This window comes from Gekko japonicus, unplaced genomic scaffold (genome assembly GCF_001447785.1).
Source record: "Gekko japonicus isolate JY-2015 unplaced genomic scaffold, Gekko_japonicus_V1.1 scaffold8, whole genome shotgun sequence".
Classification (NCBI taxonomy): Eukaryota; Metazoa; Chordata; class Lepidosauria; order Squamata; family Gekkonidae; genus Gekko; species Gekko japonicus.
Window position 1 is genome coordinate 3394450 of NW_015167057.1, and position 8916 is coordinate 3403365.

The following is an 8916-nucleotide window of genomic DNA, read 5'->3' on the forward strand; positions in this document are numbered from 1 at the left end:
ATGTACCCCGGCCCCGGGGACCTGTACCCGGGCGCGCACGGCGGCGAGGGCTGCTACCCGCCGGCGGTCCAGCACATGTTCCCGCGGGGCCCGCTCTACCCGATGCCCGGCTACCAGGTGTCCGGGAAGATCCAAGTCGTCCTCAACAACTACCCGCTCTGGGCCAAGTTCCACAAGCACCAGACGGAGATGATCATCACCAAGCAGGGCAGGTGAGCCGGGCCGAGGGCGCGCACGGGAGGGGGTGTGTGTGGCTACGCGCCAGGGGAGGGGAGGGCAATATGGGAGGGGGGGGGATCGGGATCCGGGTTACAGAGGGGGACAGAAGAAAGGGGACCTTGGCCAGGAGCCGAGAGGGGGTCCGCGTCCTGGGGTGGGAAGGGGAGCCCGGCATTTATGGAGGAAAGGAGATATTCTTGGGACGGGGGCTGCCTAGGGCGCACGGGGGTCCCGTGTGTAAGTGCAGACGCCCAAAGAGGTTGGGGGCAAAGCTTCCTCTAAGCTGTGGAGTCTTGTGAGCAAAGATTCTACTCTGTGAGCTACCGGCATTAAAGTTGTGAGCAAGCGATTTGGCTACTGCATAAATTAGTTTGCTCTGGAGCCATTCTCCCTGAGCTAAGATAAAAATGTGTGAGCCGGAGGCTAAAAAACTGTGAGCTAGCTCTAACTCAGCTTAGAGGGAACACTGATGGGGGGTTTGGAGAGCTCGTGGAGGGGCAGACTTTTGCGGGCTTGGCGGGGGCGCATGCACGGTGGAGAGGGCGGTCGGAAAAGACGCCTCGCTGAAGAGGACGTGCGCCTAGAAGGCTCGTGGGTGGCCGGCGGGACTCGCGCTTTTGTCAGGCCTCTGCCCCGCGGCCTGCTCGGGAACACCTTCTCCATAAGGCCAGGTGGAGGGAGGACCCGTCAGCCACTCCCAGCCGGCTATGACGGGAAGGGTTAACAGCACAGGTGGAGGAAACATGCAGTTAAAAGTGGCTCAGATGCTAGGAATGGGATTCCCCTGCACGGAGCAGGCGGGAGGCAGGGCCGGCACCCCTGCCTGGAGCATCCAAGGTGGGATGTGAAGGTAAACTTCTGCATCCTTCAGTTTAGCTTCATGGGAGGATCTCCCCTGATTCTTTCCTGGAAGGTGCCAAATGCCCTCCACAAAGGCTATTCCCTTGTTGGCGCTTCTTCCCTCACAGCGGTCTGGAGCCCTTCGGAGCGAGGGCTCTGAAGTGAGGGGATCTTGTAACTTTTAGACATCCCGTCTAGGCAACCGGTTCCCCTAAAAGAAACAAGGCACCCGGGTTTCATTCAGGCCTATGACTTCTGGGCACCAGAGGGCACCGCTAGCCAGTCCCGCAGTGGCTTGCATGCCACACCAAAAGCGTCTAGGCTGGCCAGAAAAAAATAACCAAACCAAAGGAGTTTGGCCTACGTTTGGGAGGCCCCTTCATGCTCTTGAGGCTGTCGTCCTCAGCTCAGAAGCAAGATCCATGGAAGTCAATGGTATTTGCTTTTGAGTAGATGGGCTGAAGGTTGCGCTGTGTGAGCCCTGGGGGTGCTTAAAGGGCCTCAAGATTGTGGCCTGGAAAAGGTTCCCCCCCTCCTCCCCTTTCAAGAGCCAGCCTGATGAAGAGTTCTGTGGAACCTGCAGGGTTGCAGCCTGGGCTGTGCTATGTGGATCGGTCTTAATGAAAGGTATGAGGCAGCCTTGGCTTTCAGATGTTGCTCAGACACAAGTGTGTGAAGACTCGACTGCACTGTAGTCCGTAGCTAAGGGCACAACAAACTAAACACTCAGTCGCCAGTGTTGTTAGAATCTGTGTTCTGTCCTGGTGGGGTGAGCTTAGCTTGCTATTTTATCCATATTCTGGAGGGGGTTTCCCCAAAGTAACTCACACGGACTCGCCACAACTGAAACTGAACGGGCCTGACAGTACAACCGTGATGCCCCAGTGAAATAATGGAGGGTTTGCCGTATCAATGCTTTTATAACTGACCTAAAAGAGATCCGAAAGGAAGAGAGCAGGAATTAACCAGATAAGAATTCGGTGACTTAGTACAGTGCTGTCCTCTGTAACCTTTGTTGTGGTGACAAGCAATGCTCCCTCTAAGCTGTGGAGTCTTGTGAGCAAAAATTCTACTCTGTGAGCTACTGGCAGTAAAGCTGTGAGTGAGCGATTTGGCTGCTGCATAAATTAGTTTGCTCTGGAGCCATCCTTCCTGAGCTAAGTGAAAAATGTGTGAGTTAGAGGCTGAAAAACTGTGAGTTACCTCACACTATCTCAGCTTAGAGGGAACACCAGTGACAAGTCCAGATGGGTGTCAGGTATGGCAGTCTGTAGCAGCAAAATAAAGCAAGAGTCCGGAGGCAACTAAGAGACTCACAAAATGGATTCCTGCACAAATGTTCATCATCCGCTGTATGTGGGGCAAAACTGCTAGGGACATGCACCTTCATACATCTGACGAAGTGGGCTCTGACTCACGCGGGAATACATTTTATTAGTCTTGAAGGGGGCTTGAGATCCCTGTTTTCTTGAATGGTGGTGTTATGTGTTTGTCCCAGGTAGCTGTTCAAGCAAGTTTTCTATATACCCATGCAAGGTCTGTTAATCGAATATAAGAGCTACCCTGATTAGAATGGGTGGGGTTTTCCTGTTGATCTTTTTAAAAAAATTAATGTGTCTTCTCCCCTTTCCAACAGAGGCTTGCTAGCTTTAATGAGTTTAACTAGCAGGTTAATCAAGGGGAGCTCTAGTTAGCTGAGGCCAACTGGTTAGGTTTCAGCTGTGGACTCCCCCTCCCTTTCTGGCCTCAGCTACACCAGCTTGGGGGGGGGAAGCTTTAGCGGATTTGAAAGGCCGGTTTTAATTGGGGAGGCTGGTTTTTAATCACTGAAGCCAGCCTGTTTATTTTTGGTTTGGATTTGGGCGTGTTTCTGTTGAGAGAGAATGAAAGAGAATGTATGAGGGAGGAGATGGCTTCCAAAAAGGAGTGTGTACTTAAAAAAAAACAAAAAACCCTTAAATTACAATGACCTAAATTGTATTAAATCATCATTCTCTTATTTAAAATGTATTATTTATTTAAAGTTTATATGCCACCTCTCCAGAGGCCTGCTCTTCTGTATCTGAAACAGGCATCATTAGCGGAATCTTGGGAATTTTTATCTATTCACATTGTTTATAGCTCGTCTTTCTTACTTGGACTCAAGGCGGATTACACAGGGTGAGTCAATACAGTCGACAGATGGGACATTCAATGCAATAGGATTAGGGCTGTAGGACCAACCAGAAGTCTAAAAACAGAACTGAAGGAAAGCACTAGTAGGAACACGACACATGAAATGATGCAAAACTCCACAGTAGGATCACAGCCCCTAATAATTTTTCCAACTTTGTGAATCATTTAGTTCAGCGCAAGTCTCTTGCCTGGGCAGAAAAGCCCTCTTGAATTATTCGGTTTTGCATAACTTGTGGAAAGCCAGGAGACTGGGAGCCTGCCTGACCACCCCAGGCAGGTCATTCCTTAAGGTGGGGGCCACAACCGAGAAGGCACGTGTATGGGCAGCTGCTGATTTTGCCCATTTGCAGGTCGTACACAAACAGATAAGTGTCATGGCAGAGGATTATTCAGTGGAAAGCTTTTCACTGGTTGGCTGCCCAGGCCTACAAAATTTGCCAGTTGCATTTGTCCAGAGATGGTCGTAGCACCATTTATGAAAATATGTGAAACCGGACATGGCCAATGTCTGTGTTCTCAGGCTCTGTCTGGCTGTCAGGGCGCTAGAAGTTCTATTTGACCGCTCCAACTGTCTAAGTTCTACTACAAAACTGTTTCTAGAGCAATCAGGCACACAGCAATGCCCGCAAAGATATTTATTTGTTCCATCCGAAATATTAAGCAGCGAGAACATGATTCTTTCAGAACGGCAGACATTTCCCTTCATACCGCACCTTGAGTAAAAATGCAGCAAGACAAGATGTAGCCCATCTACCACCCCAGTTATCCCCTCCCTTTCCTATGCCCCGTTGGTGCAGGGCCGTGGTTAGAGAGCTGGGTTCAGATTTGCGAGACCCAGGTTTAAGTCCCTGGGCTGGATGGGAAGTCGGGGGGAGGGCATTGGTGGTAAGTGGGGGGGGGCTGTGCCCCAAGAGGCCCCACTGTAGCTACGGGCCTGTGCAGGATCAGCTCTGGCTAGTATAGTAAATGGATGGGAGACCACTAAGAAAGTCCGGGGTTGCTATGCAGAGGCAGGCAATAGCAAACCACCTCTCTTAGGGTGTGATCACACTGGTGGCTTGGCGCGATATGGTGCCACCCCTAATTGTACCGGTTTAAAAATGTTGTGGGGCATATCATTCAGACAGCATACCCTGCTGTGTGTTACCCACACGGCCGTCCCCTGGTCAAACATCCACATTACTGCAGTGCCTCAGCCATGGAGTGTGCTGCCCAATCATTTTTAAAATGCGGGTGAGTGCATATGTGCTCATGCCTGCACATATGCACTCATGCGCAAGGGCACTCATGCGCATATAGGCGAAAACTAAAAAAAAAACACCTAGCAGCGGGAACAGGTCTGCAGGTTCAGACTGCCAATCCGTTTTGCACACACTCCCCTGAGTTCAGGCATCCGGCCCCGTGCAATGAACGCGTGGGGACCAAAAACACCACTTGTGATATGGTGCCTTTTTAACCCAGCTCTAAGTTGCCCTACAGGGAACACCTGACAGATGTGGCTGTGAGACTGCGCCCATTTAATCTGGAGGGGAGGGGTGGCTATATCGGGCCAAACTGCTTGTGGGATCACACCCTCGGTTTCTTGCCTTGAAAACCTGATGAGAACACCATAAGCTGTGAGTTGACGGCAAAAAAGGAAAAGAAAAGAAAGTTATTGTTGCTTGAAGCCATTTCAGGAAGAACTGAGGGAGCCACAGAGGACTGGTTTATGAGGGGGCCCGATTGGGCAAAAACTCAGTTTGCAGCTCCCTTTGTATTTTCACACTTGGTGATGGGGGGGGAGCTGCAGAGAAACCTCTCTGTTGTGGTGTTTGTGTATTGCTCCGGAGCGTCTGTCAACACAGGACTGAGAGCAGAAGAGAGCCATTTTAAAACATGAAGGTGCCCGGAAGGTTTGCAATCCCATAGTGCCGGCAGGGCCAGGAAGTGCATGAGTCCCTTTGGATTTCACCCTTTGGATTTTCAGAATAGGGACTGGGATTTTTTATTTTTAAATATATCAACCTGGCAAGGGTGTATGTTTTTAAATAAAATGGGCGTGAATATTGATTATTGTGCTCTCTCGCACACCTTCATGCAGCAGCATTTTTGCGCCTGGCTTCTGTTCACAATATGGGGGCTTTATGTATGACAAGAATAGGTTAAAGGGCCCCTGACCATGTGCTGAGGATATTTTACTCCCTACTGAGTAATGACAGACTACTAGGGATGCCAGCCTCCAGGTGGGACCTGGGGATCCTCCTGAATCACAGCTCATCTCCAGACAATGAGGATCAGGTCCCCTGGAGAATATGGATGCTTTGGAGGGTGGGCTCTGTGGCATTGTCTCCCCACAGAGGCCCCTGTCCTTCCCAGGCTCCAGCCCTGAATCTCCAGGAGTTTCCCTACCTGGATCTAGCAACCCTACCCCCCATCCCCTGCCAGTGACTAGGGTGGACCTGGGAACCCTACGGCCTCTCCCTAAACGTAGCCATGACGGCCTAGGGAGAAGCCCTCCAAAAGCACGAGTGTGACTTTTCTAAACTGGCATTTCTTTTTCTAAAAATTAAGCACTGGGCCCAGACACACAATTTCTCACTGCACACTTGCCTACCTACTGTGCACTTTTCCACAGATCTCCTCCAGGCTGTTTTACTGTCAGGCCAGCCTCATCTTTGTTAACCACAACCTCCTCTTCTCCGTCTCTCTTTCTTCCTCTCCTCCCCCAAACTCCTCTTTCATTTCTGCTCAAGTTCCTGTGGAGTGGGTAAGACGATGGACTGTTTGTCAGCCTAGTTGGAAATCCCCAAGGCCTTAGCTCCCCAGTGCTGGGAATGCGGGACCTTTCACCCCACCCAGCCATTAGAAGGGCCACCCCCTTATAGGGTTGCCAGCCTCCAGGTGGTGGCTGGAGATCTCCTGGGATTACTACTGATCTCCAGGCAATAGAGATTAGTCCACCTGGAGAAAATGGCTGCTTTGGAAGATGGACTCTATGTTGTGATACACACTAAAGTCCTTCCCCTCCCCCAAACCTGGCCTCTTCAAGCTCCGCCATTGAAGTAAATCTCCAGGTATTTCCCAACCCGGAGCTGGCAACCCTCGCCCCCCCCCCCATAATTTTGCCAGGATTTTTTTTTCCATCAAGTTTTTATTTTAAAGACAAAACAAACATAAAAGAGGGGAAATTATTCTTAGAATTCCTTGTTTGACAAACTCTTGCCTAATTTATCATACATTTATATATTTCACCTTATATCATTATGTATATCACTTGCAAATATATCAGAATCGTACTTTATATATCCTTAACAAGTTTTAGACCTCTGTACTTATTGTAGTCCTGAAACCACTTATAAAATCTTAACCATGTATTTTCAAATGTGGTTTCTGGTTTGTCCATTTCCACCGTTTCCAAAATCTTGCTTAAAAGTTCTTCTTTCGAGGGTGTTCTGTTCTTCTCCAGTATTTAGCATAAACTATTCTAGCCGCTGTAGTCAAATACAATACAAGATAAGAGTCATTTTTTTAAAGTTTTCAGGTAAGATATTCAACAAAAATATTTCTGGAATAAATGAAAGATACAGAAAATTTTAAATTTTTTTGTAAAATTTCATGAATCCAAGCCCAGTATTTATTTATTTTTTGCTTTTTCACATAACCACCACATATGGTAAAAAGATCCGACATTATTTTGACACTTCCAACATACATTTGAGCAATTAGGGTAAAACTTAGCCAATTTATCAGGCGTGATATAATTTTGCCAGGATTATTTTGAAGGGGAGACATGCCGAGTTCTTCTCCCCTCCCTGATGGAAGGCCTCTGTGGTGTTCTTTGCAGTTAGCCATAAAAACAGAAAGGAATGGAACAGGTGCCAAGGTTCGCATGCAGGCGAGGTCCCTGGGCGGTGGATGATATGCGTCCCAATCACACAAGGTACAGCAGACACCAAAATCCTGATGGCCCCTTCTGTCACTGATGACCAGATCTTTTAAAGTCGTGCTTTGAGCAAAGAGAGTGTTCCATTCCAGCTCTTGCCACACAGATTCTATCAATTTCTATTTTGCTATTCCTTCTCCAAGGAGTGCAGTTGACGTACATGGGTTGTCTCTGCAACAACCCGGAGAGGTAGAGTAGGCTGACGGGCCCTGGGTCATTCAGCAGAGTCGAGAGCAGAGTCGAGATCTTTCAGATCCTAGGTGGATATTCCAGCCACTACATCAAACTGCTTCTCTTACTTATTTTATTTCTCATTACATCAGACTGTCCATGGGGTTTTCTTGGCAAAAATACTGGAGTGGGTTGCCATTTCCTTCTCCAGGGGATCACGCTTGGTCTGAGTTCTCTGCAACGAACATGAAATTGAGCAAACTTCAGAGGACGGCGGAAGACAGGAAGGCCTGGCGTGATCTGGTCCATGGGGTCGCGAAGAGTCGGACTCGACTGTGCGACTGAAGAACAACAAAACATCAGACTGTGGAAAGGGAAGGTGGCATAATATAGCCTTGCCTTGTCAGATCTCGTAAGCTAAGCAGGGTCGGTACTTCAACGGGAAACCACCAAGGAAGGCTCTGCAGAGGAAGGCCGTGGCAAGCCACCTCTGCTTCTCACTTGCCTTGAAAGCCCCTTGCTGGGGTGGCCATAACTCAACTTGACAGCACTTCACTCATGAACACACACATTTCAAACTGTCCTTATTTTGTTTTATTTACTTTATATCTTGCCTTTCCCCCTATTATTTACTTTATATCTTGCCTTTCTCTTCTTCATTTTTCAGTTCTTTCAAGTTCTAAAAAAGGGCCCATTTTTCATTTTGTCCCATACAAAATCCACCTCGCATCAAGTCTTGGGGGTATGTTTTTGTGTATGTCATTCCATGGATCCCTCTTTAAAAGGCCCAGAGAGGCAGGCAAGATGCATTTCTGTTGTCTGTTTTCAGAGGGAGGCAGCACAGTTTGTATCCTTGGCAGGAAACTGCTGGTGTTTCTGTGCCTCCCCGAATACAAAATGTAAAGATGTTATTATTCCCCATCATAACTGTCGTAATGAAACACACACTGAATGTTCAAGGCCCTTCCCGGACACTATCTTGCTGTTCTCTGGACAACAGCCCTGCAAGGCAGGTCATTATTATTATAATACCCACATTACAGGTGGGGTGGAGTGTGAGGGAGGCAGGTCAAGCACGGTTTGCTTAAGGTCACCTAGTGAGTCTCTGGTTTGAAACTTGCAGTACAATCCTAAACAGAGTTGGACCTCTTTGTAGGTTACCACCAGCAGGGGGTAGGGTATGGTTGCCTGGGGAGGGCAGAGACCTCAGTGGGGTACAGTGCCCCAGAGCCCACCCTCCAGGGAACCTCTCTGTAGTCTTAAGATGAGGTGTAATTCCAGGGGTGAGGTGTCATTCAAAGTAAAGCACTTAGAAAGGGGTAGCTGTGTTTAGGATTGCATCCGCAGCCTCTTTGTGTATCACACTCTGTCAGCACACATCAGTGTATATGGCAATTCATACTCCCTGCCTAAGGTACTTACAGGCCGAAGGCTGAACTACACGTTACTCAGTCCTTGTGTCTGCTCTGGTCCTGTCGACCATGTGTGTGGTGTGGGCTGCATTCTTGGAGCTTAATTCCAAGACGCATGCGCCCAGGTGGGATCAGGACCATGGCGTGTAGGGGGAGCAGGCCCAATCCTTCTCCCCC

At 48.8% G+C, this 8916-nt stretch overlaps 1 protein-coding gene across 1 annotated transcript in view; it reads left to right on the forward strand.

The window, feature by feature from the left end:
* Positions 1-8916, forward strand: part of TBX21 (T-box 21) — a 70545-nt gene continuing 61629 nt past the window's right edge. The window contains exon 1 of the mRNA XM_015412430.1: positions 1-212. Coding sequence (XP_015267916.1) covers positions 1-212 — 212 coding nt within the window. The remainder of the gene's footprint in view (positions 213-8916) is intronic.